At 47.1% G+C, this 23,733-nt stretch overlaps 1 protein-coding gene across 5 annotated transcripts in view; it reads left to right on the top strand.

Moving 5' to 3' along the window:
- Window positions 1–23,733, top strand: part of LOC146788808 (SLAIN motif-containing protein-like) — a 418,592-nt gene that overhangs the window by 357,148 nt on the left and 37,711 nt on the right. For all 5 annotated transcript variants that reach the window (XM_085630383.1, XM_085630385.1, XM_085630381.1 and 2 more), the window contains one exon: window positions 6,256–6,573. In XM_085630383.1, the coding sequence (XP_085486509.1) occupies window positions 6,256–6,573 (318 nt within the window). The remainder of the gene's footprint in view (window positions 1–6,255; window positions 6,574–23,733) is intronic.

Here is a 23,733-nt window from a genome sequence, read left to right as displayed (position 1 = left end):
GTTACCCCCCTCCTCGTGTTATAGCCGCAGTCTGTTCTCTCAAGATGTTACCTGCCCCATGCCTCGTCTTCTAGCCGCGGTCTGTTCCCTCATATTATCCCGCCATCCATACTCCACATTCTCCTTCCTTCTCCGTGTCCCTAAAATTCAGCCTGTGAAGTGGGATCCTTTACTTGACCAGTAAAGCTTGGAAGTCACTGCCTCGCACTCATGCCATCCACTGTCTCCCTTACAGTTAGGAAGCTGGTAAAAACTCACTCATTTTCTCCAGTGTAATATCCTTCCTTTCATGAGGTCCGTGCAGTACCTGTGGTTCCCTGGTAACAGAGTGCAGTACAGGTGTCTCAGTCCATCAGTTTCAATACTTTGTGCCAAACAAGTGTGTGACACACGGCTGACGGTGGTGTACGAGTCCCGGAGGGTGGGAAGTAGAACAGTAAAACTACAAGTCTTGGGATAGCACGTGCTGTTGTCAAAAGAATTACCTCAAATTGCCCTACATCGCATGGCGTCCCTTTGCAGGTAAGCATGTCATTCTAACAGGGCCATGAAGGAGGTAGCCTTTCACTGAGCAGTTCATATTTGGGACACGAGAATTGTGCTTTCCCTTATCATTGGTCAAGTCGCTGCTGTGCAGATGTGTGTAATACGGTGTAAATTTACCAGGATATCTCTGAAGTCTTGTCTCTTGTGCTACGAATGATGGCACTCTGTTCCATCTGCACATCAGCTTTAAATGTTGTCCATGTCCGTGCCAGGGCTGGTGGGACCATCTCTCCTTTCATTTCTCTTTTCAATTTCCAGACCTATCCGCTGTGACAAACCCTCTTTTTACGTCTGGCCCAGAGTATGCTTTACATGTTTCACCAGCCTGGTTGTTTATTATAATGTCCATGCACATAGGGGCTTTCGCTCAGCTGTCTTTATCCCTTAGTCTGTTCAAGTGGCATTCAGTTTGCTTGTGCCCACAACAGCATGGGACAATGGTCAGAGCGCTTCAGCCGTTGCCTCTCTTCAGTGGGAATGTTGCCATTTTGCTTGTGCCTGTGTTCCTGTCCAATTAAACAGTAGTCGTCTTCAGTGCCTGGACTCGTATCCCCATCTTGCCTTTTAGTTCATGTTTTAAAAAAAAAACAAATTTAGACTGGTGCTTTTTCATTTTGCAAACACATGCACATCACAAGGTGCCATGTTTGTTTCATTAATTTTAAACCTAAATTCCACTTGCGTATGGTTGAAAAATAAATGAATACATAAAGCATCTGAGGCTTGGATAGGCCTATTGATTTGATCAATGCCTTTTATTGATTGTGGCAGTGAGGTTTTAGGAACGTAGTGAGGAAAGCTTTGCTTCTTTCTTATAACTGTCAATAGTTTGTATGGTTTCTGAGTACAACCCTCAAACTACTGGGCTGTAGAAGTCTGTAATCTGAAAGACACGCTAGTGATAGATTCCTTACCTTAGAATATCCCCAGGCGTCCGACTGAATCCGGAAAGTTTTCGTCCGCAGTACCCCTGCGCGTCGGCAGGCGTCGTCTTACAGCTCCGCGTACATTGCTCGCGTCGTATCCGCCGAGATAACTTCATCAGAGCTACTTAGACGCGCCCACACTAGTCCTTCCCCTTCGAATCTACCCCTCCAGCCATGCCACCTCAGTCCCACCGCATGTCGGGGGAACACTTGGCACTTCTCCAGCAGTAAGTTACGGCCCTCTTGGCCAAGGGGGCCATCGTGTGCGTTCCGACGCCAGAAGTAGGTCGTGGTTGTTACTCCCACTACTTCTTGGTTCCAAAGAAGGACAAAGGTCTGCGCCCTGTCTTAGACCTGCAGAGCATCAATCTCTTCCTCCGGAAGGAGAAGTTCAAGATGCTCACGCTTGCTCAAGTCATGTCTGCCCTAGACCCGCAAGACTTGCTGGTAGCGTTGAACTTGCAGGATGCTTATTTTCCCCATCCTGGCAGCCCACCGGCGTTACCTACGGTTCACGGTGGGCCACGAGCACTTTCAGTTCACCGTGCTCCTTTTCGGCCTTACCAGCGCCCTTCGGGTGTTCACGAAAGTGATGGTGGTGGTCACAGCTCATCTGCGCAGATCAGGGGTTTCAGTCTTCCCCCTATCTCGATGACTGGCTGTTGAAGGCGGGCTCGCCTCAGGCAGTCGTTTCCCACCTCCCGACTACGGCCGACCTCCTGCATTTGCTGGGGTTTTCCATCAACTTGCCGAAGTCACACCTGATTCCCTCTCAGAAGCTCCTCTTAATCGGATCAGTTCTGGATACGGCGCAGTTTCGGCTTTATCCTCCCGAACAGATGATTCCGATAATTCGGTCCTGGGTTTCGGTCAGGAAGACACTGAGGCTGCTGGGCCTCATGGCCTCCTGCATCCTGCTGATCGATCATGCCAGATGGCATATGCGGTCCCTGCAGTGGGACCTGAACTTCCTGTGGACGCAGTATCGGGAGAAACTGTCCGACTACGTCCAGATCTCGGAGGGCACTGCACAGGACTTGCAGTGGTGCCTCACGAACCAGCGTTGGGTCAGCGGCAGATCCCTCTCCCTTCCCCAAACGGAGCACACAGTAGTGACTGACGCGTCCCTCCTGGGATGGGGCGGCCACATGGGAGAGGCGGAGATCAGAGGCCTCTGGTCTCCGGCGGAGTCCAAGCTCCATATCAGTCTTTTGGAGCTCAGGGCGATCCTACTTGCACTCAAAGCATTCCTTCCCTCTGTCAAAGGGAGAGTAGTGCAGGTGTTCACAGACAACACCACCGCCATGTGGTACTGCAACAAACAGGGCGGGGTGGGGTCGTGGACCCTCTCTCAGGAGAGGCCCTTCGCCTCTGGACATTGCTGGAACATCAGGGCATATCCCTGGTGGTTCAACACCTGGCAGGTTCCCTGAATGCCAGGGCCTGACAAACTCAGCTGCAGGTGCATGTTGGATCACGAATGGCGTCTTCACTCGGAGGTGGTGCAAGGTCTCTTTCAGCAGTGGGGAGAACCTTGGTTAGATCTATTCGCCACCGAAGAGAACACGTAATGTCAGCAGTTCTGCACGTTGGGAGTTTCCAAGGCGGCACATGCTATGTGATGCTTTTCGTCGCGAGTGGAGTTGTGGAGTTGCGGTGTTTTGTATGTCTTTCTGCCTATACCACTTCTGCCCAGAGTGCTGAAGATCAGGCGCGACCGGGCCCAAGTTATTCTTGTAGCACCGGACTGGGCTGGAGGAGTTTGGTATCCTGAGCTACTCAGTATGAGCGTGGATCCCCCGATCCATCTGCCTCTTCGGGAGGATCTCCTGTTGCAGCAACAGGGATGGTCCTACACCCAAACCTGTCCAGCCTCCACCTCCTTGCGTGGATATTGAGCGGCGACATTTGACTTTCCTCCCGAAGTCTGTAATGTGATTCTGGAAGCCAGGCGTCCCTCCACTAAAACGGTATATGCCTGTCGGTGGAAAAAAGTTTGTGACATGGTGCACAGCGAAATCTGTTGATCCTCTTGCTGCCCCACTTTCTGAAGTCCTATTGTTCCTTCTTCCTTTGGCCCAGCAGGGCTCTGCTGTGGGCACTATCAAGGGCTACCTTTCTGCTCTTTCAGCCTTTCTTAGGCTACCTGTTCAGCCCTCTCTTTTCAAGTCCCCAGTTGCCAATAGATTTCTCAAAGGCATTATTTACCTTTTCCCTTCTATTTCTTTTGTGATGCCTCAATGGGACTTGAACCTGGTTCTCACATACTTGATGTGCGCTCCCTTTGAGCCTCTTCATAACTGTCCTTTGCGGTTATTAACTTTGAAAACTGTCTTCCTGGTGGCCATCACCTCCGCTTGGCGGGTGAGTGAGCTCCAGGCTCTTTCCTGCAAACCTCCTTTCCTGGTGATTCATCCGGACAAGGTTGTGCTTCGACCGCGTCCCTCCTTTTTATCAAATAGACTCTGCCTTTCATCCCGGGCAAACTGTCACTCTGCCCACTTTCTTTCCACCTCCGCACCCTTCAACAGAAGCGGAGAGACTCCACTGTCTGGACCCAAAAACTGCGCTTTCGTTCTGTCTCAGCCGCACACAACAGTTCCGGGTGGATGACCAGCTCTTTGTTGGCTACGTGGGCGCCAAGAAAGGCTGGGCTGTCAACAAACGCACTATCTCCCAATGGGTTGTCTTGTGCATTAAAGCCTGTTACTCTCTGGCTAAAAAGGAACCTCCGATTGGGCTGCATGCCCATTCTACCAGGGCGACAGCAACCACTACAGCATTGGGACACTGTGTCCCCTTGTAAGACCTCTGTCAGGCGGCCACTTGGGCCTCGTTGCATACTTTCACTAAGCACCATTTCCTTGACAGTCCGGTCCGGAGAGACGGCTTCTTTGGCCGTTCAGTCCTCCGTGACTTTCTGGTGTAATCTCACTTCGCAGACCCACCACCGGGGTTGGTATTGCTTGGGTATGTATTCTAAGGTAAGGAATCTATCACTAACGTGTCTTTCAGATGCACAAGTTACTTGCTTGTGTAACGATATATCTGTAAGAGACATTAGTTAGTGATAGATTCAGGGCCGGCTCTAGGGCGGTGCGACAGGTCCAACCGCACCGGGCGCTGACTTAACGTGGGGGCGTCTTGTTTGCAAGTATTTAATAGTTTTAAAAAGTACCTTCTGCCAGCGTTCCTGGCTTCCAGCAATAATCAGCCCTCAATAAAAATGTCAAGATAACTCCGTGATTAATTTTCTTCCTACTGAAAGATCGGAGGTTTGTCTAGTGGAAGTTTTAAGTCCTGGTAGAGTAGTGCAGAGAGTTAGTATGCCTACTGCAAAGAACCTGTAACAGCAGATCACAAAGTGCATATAATTTAAATAGATCAGTGGGTCATTTATTTTGTCTGAGAGATCCTTTTATTATTTGCTGTTAATAAGTAAACATCCTAGCATAGAACAGTGGGCTATTACCTGTCGTCAAAGAGCTGCATTCAACCTGCAGATTTACCCCCCGTCTTTCATTAGTCTATTGTTGGAAAAAGGACTATGGTGTTACGTTTTAAATTCTGAGTTTGTGCTTCTCCAGACCAAGCGCTATTAAACTATCCTGCCTACTAGTATGGATGACTTGTAGTCCTTTGTCTTATGTAGCATTTCCTATACCCTGATTTGCACACCAATTGTCTCTGTGTAGTGTGCGTGTGATGTAGAGTGCTCTGACACCGTACACTGGTATCAGTGGCGCTATACAACTAATTAAATGCATCTGAGGGAGAGAGTGGTTATGGAGACTTGAGGGGTTCTGTTAAAGGGTGGTAGTGAGGGAATCCATGGCAGAGGTGGTCATTGGGGGCGCCAACAATTGTCGCACTGGGTGCCACCAGCGCTAAAGCCGGCCCTGGATAGATTCCTTACCGCCGCTCATCCTCCCTGTTTTGCGAACTGTTCTCTAGGGTTCAGGTCATCCCATTTAGGGCCCTAGTTCTATTGCACCAGTCGTCGGTCTCTGGAATGGCTCTGCGCTCCTGGCGTGGAAAAGTTGTGTACAGAACTGACGTCAGCGTGCGTGGGCGCGTCTAAGTAGCTCAGATGGCGTCATCTCGGCGGATACGACACCAGCGACGTACGCGGAGCCGTACAACGACGACACCTGCCGACGCACAGGGGTACTGCTGACGAAAACTTTCCGGATCCAGTCTGACGCCTGGAGATGTTATAAGGTAAGGAATCTATCACTAACTAATGTCTCTTACAGATCTATTGTTACACAAGTAAGTAACTTGTGCGTTTAGTTACGACAGTGCAGTCTTAAAATGTAAGTTATTTTGTGCTTATTGCTGTGGGCCGTCCATGGTCTGCAGATATTACAACCACTCCGTAGTGTATGGCCCACTCTGCAGGTTCAAATATCTCTCAGCCAAGCCATGTTCAGACACGTGCTTTCCCCTACCTGCCCCTTGCCTCACAGTTTAAAGAAACCCTTCATTGAACCGCTCTGAGCAGCAGCTGTATCTCAAATATGGAGTTTCTATGTGGTGATCGTGCCCGCTATCTGAGGTGTCCTGCAAGTGTTTGGTGGGCCACTCTATCTGGATGGGTCCTCATGTATTTTATGTCAAGTATGTACTCTTTGTACTTGTATGGTTTCATTTACAGTTGGTTGAAGTGTAAATTGAAGTTAAATCCTATCACTTGTATATTCGATCTGAGCATGTGCCCAGTTTGGTTTATGTGTCAAGAATTGACGAACAGTTTAAAATTGATATAACTTACAATTTTCAGGTCTCCGCCAAGATTATGCATCGAGTTCGGCCTCTGTGTCTCGTCGCAGCTCTAGTGCTTCCATGCATTCTTTGCGGAGGGGCACCTACAGTGACCAGGAGTTCGACACGCACAGTCTAGAGGACGAAGATGACTATGACTGCTCTCTGTCCTTTCGTAGCAGTCATCGATACTCCCCTTCTCCCCTCAGCTCGCCACGGTGTCAGTCTCCCTCCTCAACTGGAGACTTTGGGAAAGGCCCCGCTTCCCGCATTAGGCCACCACGGAGAACTGCGCAGAACCCTGCCCAGGACAGGATGAAGTTTACCAGCAGTGAAGGTACGTTGACTGCATGCAGCTGCTGTGGTCTTGCGAGACTCGTTTACATTGTTAGTTCACATAGCTATCATAGTTTAGGCTGTTCACCAAAACATCTCTTGCTACTCATAGCCATTTCAGATTCTGTCTAGTGGAATTTGTTTTTGAAGAGAGCTCCCTACTCAGTGGCTTGGCACATGGGTGTGGCATCCCCACATCTAGGTCTTCATTGAAGACCTGATGCAGAGTTGCGCTCCAGTACCTGAGGTCAGGCCAGCCACTGACTAGACAAATGGTTTCTGTTTCGGGTTATTATTGGTGGGTTTATTTTGTAGGTGTCTTAAAATCCGTCACAGCTCCAGCCCTCATTAACCTATTTGTAATGTAAATGTAAATTGATACTTGTATAGCGCACTACTCATCCGCAAGGGTCTCAAGGCGCTTGTACGAATACCGCTGTGGAACCCATCCTGGCTTTCCCTGTGAGGCGTTCACTCCTGGGCACCCCCAAGGTGGAGGTCAGGCATCCTTAGCGTTGTGGGGGCCGTTGTGGAGATTAAGCAAGCTATTGCCCAGAGTTGCAGATTGGGACTCCATGATTGGAATAGGCACCGAGGCGAGAATTATCAGGTCCGTGGAATTTTTGAGCCCAAGACCCGCTGAGGCGGGGAATTGAACCCTGGTCCCGGGCTAGACCTCTGCATCAGGGTCTGCCGCTCTAATCATTGAGCCACACTTCTCCTTTTGGACAACTTGCTCTGGTGGTTCTTTAGCCACTTCTTCAGGCGCTCTAACACCACATATATTTTCCCCGGCCCTTTGGTTTTTCACGCTCTTACATATGTTTGATCACAAAAGCCATTGTGATGGCCTCTCCTAAATTGTGATTTCTAGACAACTCCTGTATTAGAGGTTATTCATGCATTTCACCAACTGATCTCTGAGGACCAGGCCCATAAAGACTTCTGAGATGGAGGTCACAGATAACCTTCACAGAGTTACTATATTCAACATCACCTTCTTATGGCTCGCTTGTGTCTTTCTGAAGAATTTGTTTTTCAAGAACTAAATCTGCACTCCATATCAAAATGCCCTCTGTCATAAACCTAGAGCAATCGGAGACCTCCTCGCAAGGACTCCGGCAAATCCAGTTATAGGCCATGAATAGTAGATGTGCTTTCCTGTAGCGCTAAATTGTGATGTATCATTTTTTCCTTGCACAAATCCAAAACTCTGTCCACTGCTTTGGCAATGTGTTAAATGTCCTCCACGTTTTCAGTGTGTTTATCATTGTGGTTGGTTGGGACTTGCTCTGTGCTGCCATTTCTTGTTTATTTTCCTAACACAATAAGCTAACAAACTAGTTTAAATGCAATTTCTTTGTCATAGTACCTATTTTTCTTCAGCTCTTGACTTTTCTGCTCGGCCCAGTGAAGATAGTTTCCGCGCCCCTTCCTTCCCTAGCCTTCGCTGATTCCCTATCCTTGTTTTTCCCCCAAAGGAGTATCCTAATATCCGCCCCCCTTCCTCAGTGTTCCCACTTCAGTCTCCTGCAGACATACAGACCCCCACTCCTCCCCCATCCTCCCCCCAACTCAAGAGGCATGCTCGTAAATGTCTCCTTGTCTGGTAATGTAGTAGTTCACTTTTGGACTCCATTAAAATCGTGCAAGTCTAAGAAAGAACCAATGCAGGAAAAGAACAAACTAGCTACCCCTAAGTGTAGTTCTCTTTTAATCTTGACATTCTCTTTCTGAAAGTACATCTATTGCCAGGACAGCAAACTTTATCTGTAGCTGTTCAGTAGAGGTTTGCTCATTTCGAGCATGCATACATCATACAGAGATATGCCCTATTTCACTGCATTGGTATACACACTCGGTTATCTTTATTCCATCCTTTTCTCTTGTTTAGGAGTTCTTCAGATAACTCTGGTTCAAGACTTTTAACAATCGGTTTAGCCCTCGGTAGCTGGCTATAAGATTATATTAAAACATTGGAATGTGGCGCACTCCATTGAATACAATGGAGAGCTTCTACGGGCCAGTAGAAGCCCGCAGAGCAACATTCCAATGTTTTTGTTCACAACTGCTACTGTGAACAAGGGCCTGTCGGAGGATCATTTATTTTTAGTAATTAGACCATTCTTCCCTCTAGGGGCAGAATGTTCTATTAGCCTTAGAGCCCGACCTAGCGGGCTCTACCAGCCATTAAAGGGCCGCTCCTTTGTTAAAGGCCCTCTCCTTCGGCTTGGCCCTTTAACACTGTAGAGGGACTTTAATGGTCGGTAGAGCCTGCTAGGTTGGGCTCTAAGGCTATATTATAACATTGGAATGTTGATAGCTCCAGTGAAGACACTGGAGTAGTTCTGGGCTTATAATGGCTGCTATAAGCCCGGAGCTCCGGCATTCCAATGTTTGTCTTTGTTTCTCCCTTTTTAATTTAGAAACTTTTACCCTCAGTGGGTGGAATGTTCCAATAGACCTTTTGCCTCAGGCTATACCGGTTGTTAAAGGCCCTCTCCATTGTTATAAGCCCTTGTCTTGTCTCAGGCTTATAACTTTGGTTCTGGGCCTTAATCAACCGACTTATAGCCCTTGGCAGTGGACTTTGAGCCTTTAATAGCAGAAAGTGGTGAAATGGGCACCAGTCCCTTCTGAGTCTTCTGCAGTACTCATGCTTGGGATCCCATCAGTACTGGAACATTCGAAGCCAGGATAGTACAACGCCACGTTCTTCTGCAGCTTTTGGAGGGACAAGAGTTTATCACGGACTCCCGTATGCAGGATCACAGCTGGTTCCGACGGTCCATCTCTTGAGGACTCTGTTGCTTCAGAACTCCCCTCTTGCTGCCTTCATTCTGTGAAGGTGCGCTCCATCATGGACATGTCTGACCTCTGCAGTCCCACTGGGATGAATCAGCTGGTTTAGCATAAACTTGAACCGCTCTATTCCCTTTGACCCAAACATGGGGCATGCATATTGTGGGAGTGTAGGATCTGCTTCACATGTTTACCCCCACTTTTTGCTGGTGTTTCACTGTTTTTCGACTTTAGTTTGGCTGGGACCCTGCTATTCCGGGCCCCAGCCTAGCTGCTTCCTTTCTAAAATGATACCATGTACTTTAGGCACATTACAGATTGGATCTGAGGTGCCCTTATAAGTCCCTAGTATATGGTATACTATGTACCCGGGGCATAGGTACCCCAGAGGCCTACCAGGGGCTGAAGCATGTATTATGCCACCCCTGGAAAGCCACCCAAAATGACACCACAGGTCTGCTACTGCAGCCCGAGTAAGGTGGTGCATGCGCCCCTTGCTGAGATATAGGTTCACTATCTCACCATATACTGTACATACAAACTTATCAGTCACCCCTATGGCAGGCCTTATCAATCCTGAAGGCAGGGTGCTTGGTTATATGTGAGGGGGTGCCCAGGCATGAGCTGAGCCCCTCTGCAGCCTTCAAAATCTCTTCTCCGGGGTTGTCAGTAGTGCAGCCTGACCATATACTCTTAAGTGCATTATAACCAAACGGTAAATGCTAACTTTGGACTGGCTGCAAACACCTTAGAATCATACCCCTACATCAGTAACTGGTGTGGGAGTATGATCCCACCCTTCTAGAGGGAGAGACATGGCAGCACTGGTATACCCGGTAGAAACGTAATAGAGCCCTGGCATTACAAAATGGATGCTGCAGCCACAGACCCAAGTCTGGCCTCCTATTGCTGACTGAAACTCCGGCAGGGAAGGCCTGAACAATAGGTTTCCTGTCACAGGGAGGTGTAACCACCTCCCAGACAGGCTGATGTGTATTGGGGCTGGGTGGGAGCACTCTCTGCTTTGAAGTCCTGCACTGGGGGCACATTTGGTGTCCCTGTGCATAGTCCAGCTCAGACCGGTTCAGGGGCTTCCAGCCCCTGCTCTGGCTCGAAACTGGACAAAGGAAATGGGTGTAGCCACCCCTCTTTCCAAACCCTCCCATAGGTGGGTCCCCAGAGCTAGTCCAACCCCTTCCTTAGGTATAAGTAAGGAACCTCTGTAACCAGAACTTTAGATTACCCTGGACGAAACTCTGAAGCCGAATCCTGGACCTTCAACGCTCTGCTAATGACCAGAGGACTGAAGAAATCTCCCTTGGGGTCAAGGAGTGACTCCCCTGCTTGGCAGGCACCAACGAAGCAATTTGCCGGTCTGCATTTCCGAAGCTCCCGCCGGACTCCGAAGTATTTGCAGCCCAGGAAGAGGATTTCTAGACATCTCAGAGGCTGACCCGAATCCCCAGCAAAGCTGAGACCCGCAGCCCTCGTGTGTAGCGTGGAACCGGAACTCCTGGTCATCGTGCATTTCTGCAAGTGAATTGACTTCTCAAAGTCTCTTGAAGTCGTGCTTGGGCTGACTTGTAGCCCCCACCTCGAGCACTGAATCCACTGAAGATTGTCGGCCTGGTCATTCCGAGTGACCCGTGGGCCGCCATTTTGTGTTAAGTCTCGAGGTCCCTTCGTGATCCCTGGTCCGTTGACTGGTGGGTCCCTGAGGGGGTAACTTTGAATTTCCTTGGGCTTCCCTGGTTGCTCCAGACGTGCCCGACTCCCTACCAAGTGGTGAGCCCTCAGACCTTACTGGTCTGCACCGAAGCATCTTTCTCGTTTCTGCATGGGTTGCTGTTGCCAAAGCTTGTTGTGTCCAATCCGGGCACCGACCCTGCAGCACTCGACATCCTTCGTGGGACAGCTCGAATCCAGCTCCTGGTCATCCTCGACGCCTCCTGGACCAAGTGGCTGAAGAGTCAAGCTTCCCCCTCTTTCACCTGAAATCACCTGACATCGGTGGGCATCTGTCCATCGCCTTCCTGGTCACTGGCTAATGACCCAGACTCTGTCCCCTCTGCTTTCAGGTTCTTCTCATCGTCGATCCAGGCTTGGATCTCTTCGGACACTTCGCATCTTCACAGCAGCAGCACGTCTTCGCCAGCTCCCATTGAAATCGACAAGGCGACCCGACACCAAAAGACACCTATGCACCTGGCTTCCCTGGGTGAGGTAACACGAGTACTCCGGTGCTCCCGTGGGTGCTAGCCCTAGAACTTCCTAAGTCCAAAAGGGTTTGGTCCAGACTCATTTCTAAGTGTCCCTAATCTTTAAAAATCTAACCAAGACTTTCCCCATAGAAGCTAACGGGAGCTCGCGGCTGTGTTCACACACTGCACACGGCCCCCGTGGGCACCCTGTGTCTCTACCTTGGGTGGTTCCTTGGGGTCCTAGCGATTCTACAGGCTCTAGGCCTTGTGTCTAGTTAAGTAGTGGTTCTTATACCACTATTTTAGTATATGGTTTTGCTCGCCCCTAGGGCCTGACGTGTATTTGTGCTATTTACTGTGATCCTTGAAGTGTAACTTTTGTGTTTTGACCTCTAGTCTCATAAAGAGACTAGGAGGGTGTGTTTAGTAATAAATACATATAATATATATATATATATATATAATATATCCTACTTGCGGTCGCCAGTAGGTAGTTATAGTTAGGACCACGTTTCCATAGGAAATCCGCAACATTCTATTTGGAATAACTTTTGCGCCGGTCGACGAATCCTCGCGAAATTTTCAAAATAGGTGGGGCGCTACGCTCCGCTCCTACCCTGAAAGTCTCGGGGGGATTCGTCAAGCGGGAGCTGAGAAAAAAGGGGGGTCCCAAAACGCGTTTTTCCCATGCATTTTTCCATAGGACCTTTAGACACAGCTACAGCCCGAACGGCTGAACAGAGTTACTTGAAATTTGGCAGAGAGGTAGTCTACAGGTCAAGGAAGTGCCTTTTGTAGGTCTGGTGTAAATCTGTTCAGTAGGTCCTGAGAAAATAGCATTTAAATCAATATATATATCTGTGGCAGCTTACGGTGCGCTTACGGTGCGCTTACTGTACGCGTACGGTGCCGTGCGCGAGCGCGATTCTGATTGGCTGTTAGATCTTAGTAAACATTCGAATCGGTCGAAACCAGGAAGCGGCGGCCGCCATTTTCTCTCTCGCAGTCTGAGGGGGTGTAAAACAAAGGTGGATAACGTGAAAAGGGGGCAGGCTAGACAGTTCCTGACCCCCTAGCCTTTGTCAGGGGGTCTCAGAAGGACCCCCAAGGGCAAAAAATTAATTTAAATTTTTTTTGAAAAAATCGCCGAATGCGCGCAGCGTACGCGCACGGCGTAAACATAGAAATTTCGCGAAATTCGCGGAATTAAGCGTACCGTGCGCGCACGGCAAAAAAAAATTTCGGAAAAGGAAAGCTTAAAAAAAAAATAAAAAAAATTGTGAGGTAAGGTTGGCTCTTAAAAGAGCCGTTGGGTTCATAGAGGGATGGAGGAAAGAAAGAATGGGAATATTATGAGCGTCTACAAACGTGCTGGTCTATCTTATTGTTAATAAGGGGAACACTGGTCTCCCCAAAAACAATAAGACCAGAACACGTTATACACCTCATTACAACCTTCCCAAATCGAGGGTTGACGTCCAGAGGAGCAGAAGAAGGTGATGCTCCCACCTCAGAGGAAGGGCTCAACTGAGCTGCCGATGATGTACTCGGCTGAGCTTCTGAGGCTGGGCTCTGGTGACTTACTGAAGAGTTTTCTCCAGTATGTCGAGCAAAGGTCCTGGGATGTCTATCCCTAAGGTGTCTCATCATAGAGTGATTTCCAAAGGAATACTTTTTCCTAGGATTTCCTCTTGATAAAACACGGTCACAAAGTGTGCAAGTGACCAGTGGAGCATTGACCTTTTTCTCCCCCTCTGGAAAAGTAAAATACTCCCATACAAAAGAATTCTTCTGTTTCCTCCTTCTCTGGATGATGGTGGTGCTGCTAGCCTCACTCTCAGAAGAGGTCTGCTGTTCTGCCATTGTATCCCAAAGACAATTCAGCTCCTGCTCCTAGAGAATCACAAGCAGTAATGAGGGGAAAGGGTGTGGTTTGGGAAGTTTCAGGAACTGAAAGTAGTTTGAACCAATGAAAAGTGTTCTTTCAAGCAGTAATGAGGGGAATGGGTGTGGTGTGGGAAGTTTCTGGAACTGAAAGTAATTTCAACCAATGAAAAGTGTTCTTTGTGGATCACATGACCTACCGTGCGCGCTCCGTAAGCTTACGGTACGCGCTCGTAAACAAGTACGCATGCGCAAACGTAACTCTTACGGAGCGCGTACGTAAGATGCACTCGCGCATGCGCATTACACGCCCCTGCGTAACCGCGACGTTGCTTCCGCGTGTACGCGTACGTCACGCACGTATCGCGTAGGCGCGCTGTACTTATGACGTGCTGAGCGCGTAGCGTCAGCTTACCGTAAGCGCACGGAAAAAAAAGCATAAAAAAAAAAACCTTTCCATAATGCAGGATATAGTACATATATTATTTAATACATAGGTTTACAAAAAATAAAAAATAAAAATTTGCATTTAAAAAACCGTACAAATTCACTGAAAAAACCATGGGTTTCACACACGTTATAGTTGGGAATTAGCATTTAAAAAACCTTGCAAATTCACTGAAAAAACCATAGGTTTCACACATGTTATAGTTAGCTGGACATTTCACTCGTAAAAAACCAATGAAATTTCCCCGTTATAGTTAATGCAGGCAACTATAACTCACGCAACCGTAATCCTCTGCTGATGACATATGTGTCTTTATGAAAAAAAAAATATTTGTAATATATGTATAGCTAAAATTTAATGGAAGAAGACATGGGCAAATAAGTGTCTAAATACAGTATTAGCATCAGCAGAGGATTGCGGTTGCGTGAGTTATAGTTGCCTGCATTAACTATAACGGGGAAATTTCATTGGTTTTTTACGAGTGAAATGTCCAGCTAACTATAACATGTGTGAAACCTATGGTTTTTTCAGTGAATATATATATATATATATATATATATATATACCTTGTGTGGATATCTTTGATTTAGGAACTCAAGAGATTATAGACTGGTAAAACAAGCTGCTTTACATTCCTTCAAGACTTGGCCTGAAGGCTGCTCTCCATAGCTGCCACTAGGATAGCTTTCAATAAAGGTTGTCTTTAACCTATAACCAATAAGGGGTTGTTTGGACTGATACAAGGTGCCCACTATAACTAGTGGACAGCATATATTAGGCCAACTTCTCACACACATCTACCGACATTCCTCCGAAACTCGCATTTATTCACCAATGCCTCTGCAGAGATCGATGAAACGGCTCCACCCTGCTCTTGGTTCCCACAGGGCATCTGCCTCTCAAATTCAGCACAAGCAGTCCAGCTAATGCGTGTAGAGCTACAGTCCTGATGCCCAGCAGGATATCCAGGGGCAGCCAGGTGCTTGTGTAGGTAGAGCTTAACCAGGTTTCTTCAGAGAGGGCTACAGAGGCAACAATGGCAAAGGTAGAGGTTCCTACTCACGCACCCCCCCCCCCCCCAAATACCAAACAGTGACTTGCCTACACTCCCCCCCCAATCATTTAACACCTGTCGGGGGCATCTTTCACATTTCCTACCTGTCTGGCAATCAAGAACTACACACACATGGGTGCTAGGAATTATCCTTTCTGGTTATTGCCTGGCGCTTACCAACAATCCTCCAAATATTCCTCCACGTTCACACAAAATTTCACCAGACCATTTAGACCGCCTCAAACAAGAGGTTCAATCTCTCCTTTTGAAGGGAGCCATAGAGCCCATACCATTACTATATCAGGGGTCGGGCATATGCTCCCTGTACTTCCTCATACTCAAAAAGGACGGTTCTCTCAGACCTATTTTAGACCACAGAGAATTAAACCTTTACATACAATCAGACCACTTTCACATGGTGATGCTTCAACAAGGGCTCCCACTGTTACAACAGGGCGACTTTGTCTACTCCAGACTTAAAGGACGCGTATTTCCACATTCCAATACATCCTGCTCATCGCAAATTTCTCAGATTTGTGGTAGCGGGCCAGCATTACGGAGTTCAAGGCACTCCCATTCGGAGTCACCACGCCTCCCAGAGTCTTTACGGAATGTCTGGCAGTAGTCGCTGCTCACCTACAAAGACAACACATTCATGTCTTCCCGCACTTGGATGACTGGCTCATCAAAGCCAGTACGTAACCAGAGTGTCTCCAGCGCACTCACTTAACACTGCAGTTACTGCACCAACTTGGTTTCACAGTCAATGGGTTAAAATCTCATCTCCAAACTTCCAACACTCAAAACTATCTAGGAGCCACTTTAGATACTCAAAGAGCTCTGCCCTTCCCCAATGCAGCCAGAATTCGTAATATTCAGGCTCTGATTCTTCAGTTTTAGCCCACTCACTCACTACCAGCTCGAGTGTATAAGCAGCTGCTGGGAATGATGGCCTCTTGCATCATGATTGTTCCCCATGTCAGGCTTCACATGCGTCCCCTTCAGGAATGTTTAGCAAGTCAGTGGAACCAGCCGCGGGGTCTCTTAACCAATCTAGTGTTGGTAAATGGCCGTACTTTTCGCTCGCTATAGTGGTGGAACCCACAAAACTTGTCAAAAGGACGGCCCTTCATAGACCCTGTTCCACAGACCATACTAACTGCAGACGCGTCGCTCACTGATTGGGGAGCTCATCTCCAGAAACACACAATTCAAGGCTTGTGGAGTCAAAAACAAAAAGCTCTCCACATAAATCATCTAGAGCTGCTAGCAGTGTTTCGAGCGCCCAAAGCCTTTCAAATTCACCTTGTAGGCAAAACTGTCCTAGTACGCACCACAACATGACAGCTATGCATTATATACAAAACGGGGGGGGGGACACATACTCTCTCCAACTGTCACACCTAGCTCGACATTTGGATAGGGGCCATATATCACAAAATCTATCTCCTAGCAGAACACCTCCAGGAGTAAACCATCAGACTGCCAACCTTCTCAGCAGACAGAGGCAGCAAATGCACAAGTGGAAACTTCACCCTCAAGTTCTCTTCCTGTACTTTCAAAGTTGGGGGATTCCTCAAATTGATTTTTTCGCCACACACGAAAATGCAAAATGCCCAAGCTTCGCCTCCTGGTATCCACACCCGCTCTCCAAAGGCAATGCACTATGGATGAACTGGTCAGGGATATTTGCCTACGCTTTTCCGCCTGTACCACTCATTTCATAATTGGTTTGGAAACTCGGGCAAACATCCCTCACATTGATTTTAGTAGCTCCCACATGGGCCCGTCAACCTTTGTTCACGACCCTGCTGGAGCTATCAGTAGTTCCACATCAAAAGCTGCATCTCGCATCCAATCTCCTCACACGGAGCCATGGAGAAATCAAACACACAGATCCCAAAGAACTGAACCTAGCGATCTGGCTCCTGAAGTCATAGTTTGGTTAGCTGAATCTTCCACCAGACTGTATGAACATTTTTAGAGAGGCCAGAAGACCTTCTACAAGAGGTTGTTACGCAGCTAAATGGAAGCGTTTTATTATTTATTGTAATAACATCAATCCTCTTGATGCTTCCGTACAAAATATCATATGTTACATTTGCAGCGGTCACACTTTGCTTACGCTCCTATCTGTTTACATCTCGCTGCGATAGCTGCGTATCTGCAAAACAGAAACCACTTACCTCTCTTTAGAGTGCCAGTTATCAAAGCTTTTATGGAAGGACTAAAAAGAGTTATACCACCAAGACTTCCACCTGCCCCAGTGTGGAATCTTAACATAGTCCTCACACGATTAATGGGCCCACCTTTGGATCCCTTGCATAAATCGGAACTGCAATTTCTCTCGTGGAAAATCTTTTTCCTCATTGCAATCACTTCAATGAGGAGAGTGGGTGAGCTACAGGCACTAACCATAGAAGACCCTTTTTTCCAGCTTCACAAAGACAGTGATTCTTCGTACCAGCCCTAAATTTCTATCTAAAGTAGTTTCTGGCTTTTATATCAACCAATCCGTTGAGTTACCCGTGTTCTTTCCTCAACCGGATTCAGTGGCAGAACGAGCTCTACACACTTTAGATGTCAGAAGAGCCCTCTTATATTACATAGAAAGAACAAAGTAATTCCGTAAGACTAAACAACTTTTTGTTGCTTTTGCTCCACCTCACAAGGGCAATCCTATTGCCAAATCAGGTATTGCCAGGTAGATTGTTAAATGTATTCAGACTTGTTATGCAAAAGCAAAGAGAACTTTAGCAAACATTCCCATAATTGACATTTATAAGGCTGCAACATGGTCTACACCACACACATTCACCAAGCACTATTGTGTAGATGTTAGCACGACAACAAGCTAATGTAGGCCAGGCAGTACTTAGAACACTCTTTCGGACAACAGCTACAGGTTAGCCACCACTTTGGGAGAATACTGCTGTATAGTCTATGCAAAGCAGGTGATCTACAGCTCACATGCCTCGAAAGGATAATGTTACTTACCCAGTAAGCATCTGTTCTTGGCATGTAGAGCTGTAGATTCACATGCGCCCACCCGCCTCCCCGGGTACCTATACCAGTTGCAGTTCTCTTACTTTATGTACATACGCATGGACCACTCTAGACTACTCTTACTAACTCCATTCTCACCCTCTGCGGGAAAACAAACTAACAATGGAGTCTATGCCCATGCTCTCTATCACCGAAAGGAGGAGTCGCCTACCTCATGACTGGAAAGGCTTCTTTGAAGGAAAACAACTTTCAAACATCCGTACTCAACACTAGATGGCAGGAGTATACAAAGCATGTGAATCTACAGCTCTACATGCCAAGAACAGATGCTTACTGGGTAAGTAACATCCTTTTTCAAAGCGAGTCTGGAAGAAGAGGAAATTCTGTACCAAAAGTAGCTTAAAGTGTCTACCCTGCAGCTTTCATCCATCTTGAAATCAGCAGAACAGTCTCTTTTGGACCTTACCAGCTAGATACCTCATAGCCATGAGGTGGAAGGAGAAATTAGCTTCTACTTCCAGAAAATGGATAGCAAACATGAATTACCGAATTGGAAATATGCTCCACTTGAAGGTTTTAAAAAATACGAAAAATGTACAACTGTGGGCTGTTACCATGAGATGGCAGGTACTTCTGGCAAGTGTGTATTCAAGCCATAGGACCAATAAACGTTTAAAGGCGGGGTGAAGACATTTGACTAATATAAAGTGCATCAGACTCTTGTCTGCTAAAGAATTTGAAAAACTTCCAAACTTAATTATCCATCTCATGTATGTCTCACTGAAGCATGAATGGCACAGATCGCTGACATCCGTATAAACACAAGATTGTATTTTTGTTTCATTCAATCTTAGAGCCAATAGCACCTCAATGCCATGGAGCTTGTGTCTGTCCTCAATGTTGCAGGTTTAGACTAATGTAAACCAGTGCTTTTTCCCCCTTGGTGTGGTAGGACATAATAGTGACCATTTACCTTTTGTGTAGTTGAAATAATTTCAGAAGAACTTCCAAATGATCCACTGCTTTACTTATGATGGTCCTGTTTGATGCATGATGCCAAACCATTGCTTTAGCAGGAGCACAATAAATATCTGCCTAGTGTCACTTTCTGAGCCGTGTTGGCAAATGACTGCAGACAGTTCTGGTAACCATTACTGCCACAAGACTCATTACATGCAGGCCATCACATGAGGGTCTGAGCTAGGCTTCACCCTGCCCTAAACTGAGATGAAATAGGGTTCAGAATTTAGATAAAGTTTCAGGGCAGATGAAATCCTCAAATCAGAAAATGATCAATCAGACAAATAACTCATAAACCTTGTCATGGTGGGCTCCTTAGTCCTATTGGAGCTTTAAGTCCTCGAACTAAACACGCTTGTGGATGGACAGCTGAAAGGGTTTTCAGATATAAATGCCATTTGAGAGAAACTCCTGGAGCAGTAGAATGACTGCTTTGCTGTGTGGAGATTACCACTGGGAGTCACTCTCCAGCGATAGGCTTTGAGAGGCCCCGGGATTTGTCCCTCAGATATAGCAGTTTGAGGCATGTGAGCTGTAGATCACATGCCTTGCCTACTCCTGCCATCTAGTGTTGGGTCCGGATGTTTGCAAGTTGTTCTTCTTCGGATAAGTCTTTCAAGTCACGAGGTAAGGTGACTTCTCCTTTTGGTAATAGTGCGTATCGGCATCACCTCTATTGTTAGATTATTTTTTTCTGCCATCGGGTTCGGATGTAGATTGCTGCGCTCTGGTTTGAAACAGTTCTTCGGGTTCCCCTTGGTGCGCAATCCACTCTACCAGCGTCAGTATTGTTTCGTACGAATATCCTACTTCTCTGCGTATAGTATCGGTTGAAGAAAATTTCGAATTCGATTGTAAGACTCGTGGAACGCCGTTAGGCCTAACTTCATTGGTCCATCTTGCAGTCAATGAAACGTACTCCATTCAAATTTTGTCCTCAGTGCCACGCAAAGTATCCGCGCACCGATTCGCACAAAGTGTGCAACTTGTGCTTCTCTCCGGAGCACAACGAACAGGACTGTGACATGTGCAGATCGTTTAAATCGCAGAAAATGCTCCGCGATCGTCGGGCTCGACGTCGTGAACTGCAAAGCCAGAACAGCGAAAACACGCCGGACATCTTTTTGTGAAGGATCCGAGCAGGAAGAATTGCATGCACAAGTGGCCGTAGAGAAGCATGAAGAACCTGTATCTATTCCGGAATCTTGACTCCGAGATGGAAGACAACATAACGCAAGGTCAACATACTGAACTCCAGTACTGAACACCCCTTGCCCTAAAATCCAATTCAGACCAAACAAAAGGCTTCCGTTCCACCTCCGGGCCAATGTCAGCACTGAGAAGATGTTTCTAACACCCCGCCTCTTGGCTTGGCACCGAAACACATCGTTAAGCCTTCCGGCTCGGGATTGAGTCGGCCAAAGTCAGGCACCAAGCCGAAACCTTGAGGTTCGAAGCCGAACACTGCTTCAGAGCCAAAACCCTCTACGCCAAAATCGAAACAGCTTCATAACCCAAATAATCCACGCCAAAGTCATTTCACCCTGGCACTGAAGTCCTCGGTGCCGAAACCGAAAAATGCTCCTTCGCAGCTGCAGGATACGATTTTCGACGTCCCACCTCCCAAATCAAAAGGAACTTTACATTAATCCTGATACAGGACATCTTCTTACTAAACTGCCTCAGAAGCGCAAACCTGAATCAGAGGACCTACATTATACGATTCCTTTAAAGAGGAAGAATGTTGGTACTAACCCTTTTCCTCCTCCTTCAACACATTCCTCTAGACATTCAACACCTTCTCCAGCATTAGAACATTTACTTATCACACTAATTCTCCACCAGCACAGTCTGATGATGGTTATGATGGTCATGATGATGATGGTGGAGATGATCCTTTACCTGTAGATCCCTGGAAAGACTGCAATACTGATTCACCTACAGACAATGACCCAGACCTTTACCCTGCAGAGCCTCCCCCCCCCCCCCCCCCCCCGACCACAGCTTAGGGTATTTAGAATTACTTGCTAGAGCTGCAGAAAATCACAGGGTACAATTACACAAAGAATCCCTAGAGGAAGATTTCTCGTTTGAAACTTTGAGTTGTACACACAGATCTAGTCAGACTCTCCCTATGCTCAAAGGTATGATGAGACGTGCCGGGGATTTATTCAAAGACCCTGTTCGTGCTCGAATTCTCTCTCCCAGAATAGACAAAAAATATAAGCCTGCTCCATCTGATCGAGTCTTTATTAAGGAGCAGTTACCATTAGACTCTCTGGTTGTCTCTAATGCCCGTAAACAGGGCAATTGACAAACCGCAGGGGGGGGATGCCCCCCTCCGGACAAGGAGTCAAAATTATTAGACACTTTTGGTAAATGAGTTGCCGCCCAGGCAGCTAATCATTGGCGCATTGCCAACTCCCAGGCCCTATTAGCCAGGTATGATAGAGTGCATTGGAATGAAATGGAGTAATTGCTCCAATGTCTCCCAGATGAGCACAATGCTCAGGAAGGAAAGCTCCTCTCCAATTCCTCTATTAGATGTGCTTTAGATGCTGCTGACACGCAGCTCAAGAGATTAACACTAGTGTGTTACTCAGGAGGCACGCCTGGTTAAGGATTTCCGGTTTTAAACCTGAAGTCCAACAATCCATCTTAAATACTCAATTTGATAAAAAGCATCTCTTCGGGCCCGAAGTAGATCAGGCATTGGAGAAAATTAAGAAAGACACTGAGTTAGGTAAATCAATGGGAGCCCTACAGTCTCCTTCAAATCGTGGCTCCTTTCGTCGCTCCTTCTACCGTGGGGAGTCCAAGACCACATCCTCAGACAATAATGCTGCCTCGTACAAAGGCAACAATCAATCTTCCTCCACCAGAGGCTTCTTTAGAGGAGGATACAGAGGGAACAATAGCAAAGGTAGGGGCAGGAGTTCCACACCACGTAATTCCCCTTCCCCTAAAAAGCAGTGACTTACCTATCCTTCCTTCCGATCATTTAACACCTGTTGGGGGATGTCTTTTACAAATCCTCACCATTTGGCAATCCATACTTACAGACAAATGAGTGTTAGGAATTATCCAACATAGTTATTGCCTGGAGCTTACCACCAATCCTCCAAACATTCCACTTCGTTCTCACAAAATGTCATCAGAACATTTACACCTGCTCAAACAGGAAGTCCCGTCTCTTTTGCTAAAGGGAGCCATAGAGCCTGTACCATTACAATATCAAGGATCAGGCATGTACTCCTTGTATTTTCAAATTCCCAAAAAGGACGGCTCCTTGAGACCTATTCTGGACCTCCAAGAACTAAACCACTAGATACGGTCAGAACATTTCCATATGGTGACACTTCAAGTGCTCCCACTTCTACAGCAGGGTAACTTAATGTATACTCTAGACTTAAAAGACGCATATTTCCACATTCCAATTCACCCCGCTCATCGCAGATATCTCAGATTTGTGATAGCGGGTTAACATTACCAATTCAAAGTACTACCGTTTGGATCACCACTGCTCCCAGAGTATTTACCAAATGCCTGGCAGTAGTCACAGCTCATCTGAGAAGACAGCACATCCATGTCTTCCCATACCTGGATGACTGGCTCATCAAAGCCAGCACTTACCAGAAGTGTCTCCAACACACTCAAGCCACAATCCACTTACTACACCAACTAGGGTTTACAGTGAATGCGTTGAAGTCCCATTTGCAGCCTTCCAACACACAGACTTATCCGGTAGCCACCATAGACACTCAAAGAGCTCTAGCCTCTCCCAAAGCAGCCAAAATTCTCAGTATTTAGTCTCTTCTCACTCAGTTTCAGCCCATCCAATCATTATCAGCAAACGTCTTCATGCAACTTCTAGGAGTGATGACATCTTGCATCGTGATTGTTCCCCATGCAAGACCTCACATGAGTCCCCTTCAAGAATGCTTAGCAAGCCAGTGGAACTAGTCGCAGGGTCAGTGACCTATCTAGTGTTGGTAGACCCATCGCGCTCTGCAGTGGTGGAACCCACAAAATGTATCCAAAGGACGGCACTTCATCGAATCTGTTCCACAGACCGTGCTAACAGCAGACACATCGCTCACTGGTTGGGGTGCTCACCTACATGATCACAAAATCCAAGGATTGTGCAGTCTAAAGCACAAAAGTCTCCATATAAATCACCTAGAACTACTAGCAGTGTTTCTAGCACTCCAAGCCTTTCAACTTCACCTCATAGGCAAAGCTGTCCTAGTCTGCATGGACAAGATGACAGCTATGTACTACATACAAAAACAGGGAAGGACACATTCTCCAACTGTCCCGCCTAGCACAAGCCATTTGGAAATGGGCCATACACCACAAGATTTATCTCCTGGCAGAGCATCTTCCAGGAGTAAACCATCAGATTGCAGACCTTCTCAGCAGACAGAAGCAGCAAATCCACAAGTGGGAACATCATCCTCCAGTTCTCCTCCCCTACTTTCAAGAATGGGGATTTCCTCACATAGACCTGTTCGCCTCCGCACAAAACGCAAAATGCCCAAGCTTCGCCTCCAGGTTCCCACACCCACTCTCCAAAGGCAATGCCCTAGGGATATTTGCTTACGCTTTTCTGCCTGCCACTCATTCCATTAGTAGTTCGGAAGCTCAGGCAAACATCCCTCACACGGATTCTCATAGCTCCCACATGGGCACGTCAAGCTTTGTTCACCACCCTGTTGGAGCTCTCAGTAGTTCCACACCAAAAGC

The sequence above is a fragment of the Triturus cristatus genome, chromosome 10 (genome assembly GCF_964204655.1).
Source record: "Triturus cristatus chromosome 10, aTriCri1.1, whole genome shotgun sequence".
Classification (NCBI taxonomy): Eukaryota; Metazoa; Chordata; class Amphibia; order Caudata; family Salamandridae; genus Triturus; species Triturus cristatus.
The sequence above is the reverse complement of the archived record's forward strand: the minus strand, read 5'-3'. Positions and strand labels throughout refer to the sequence as shown.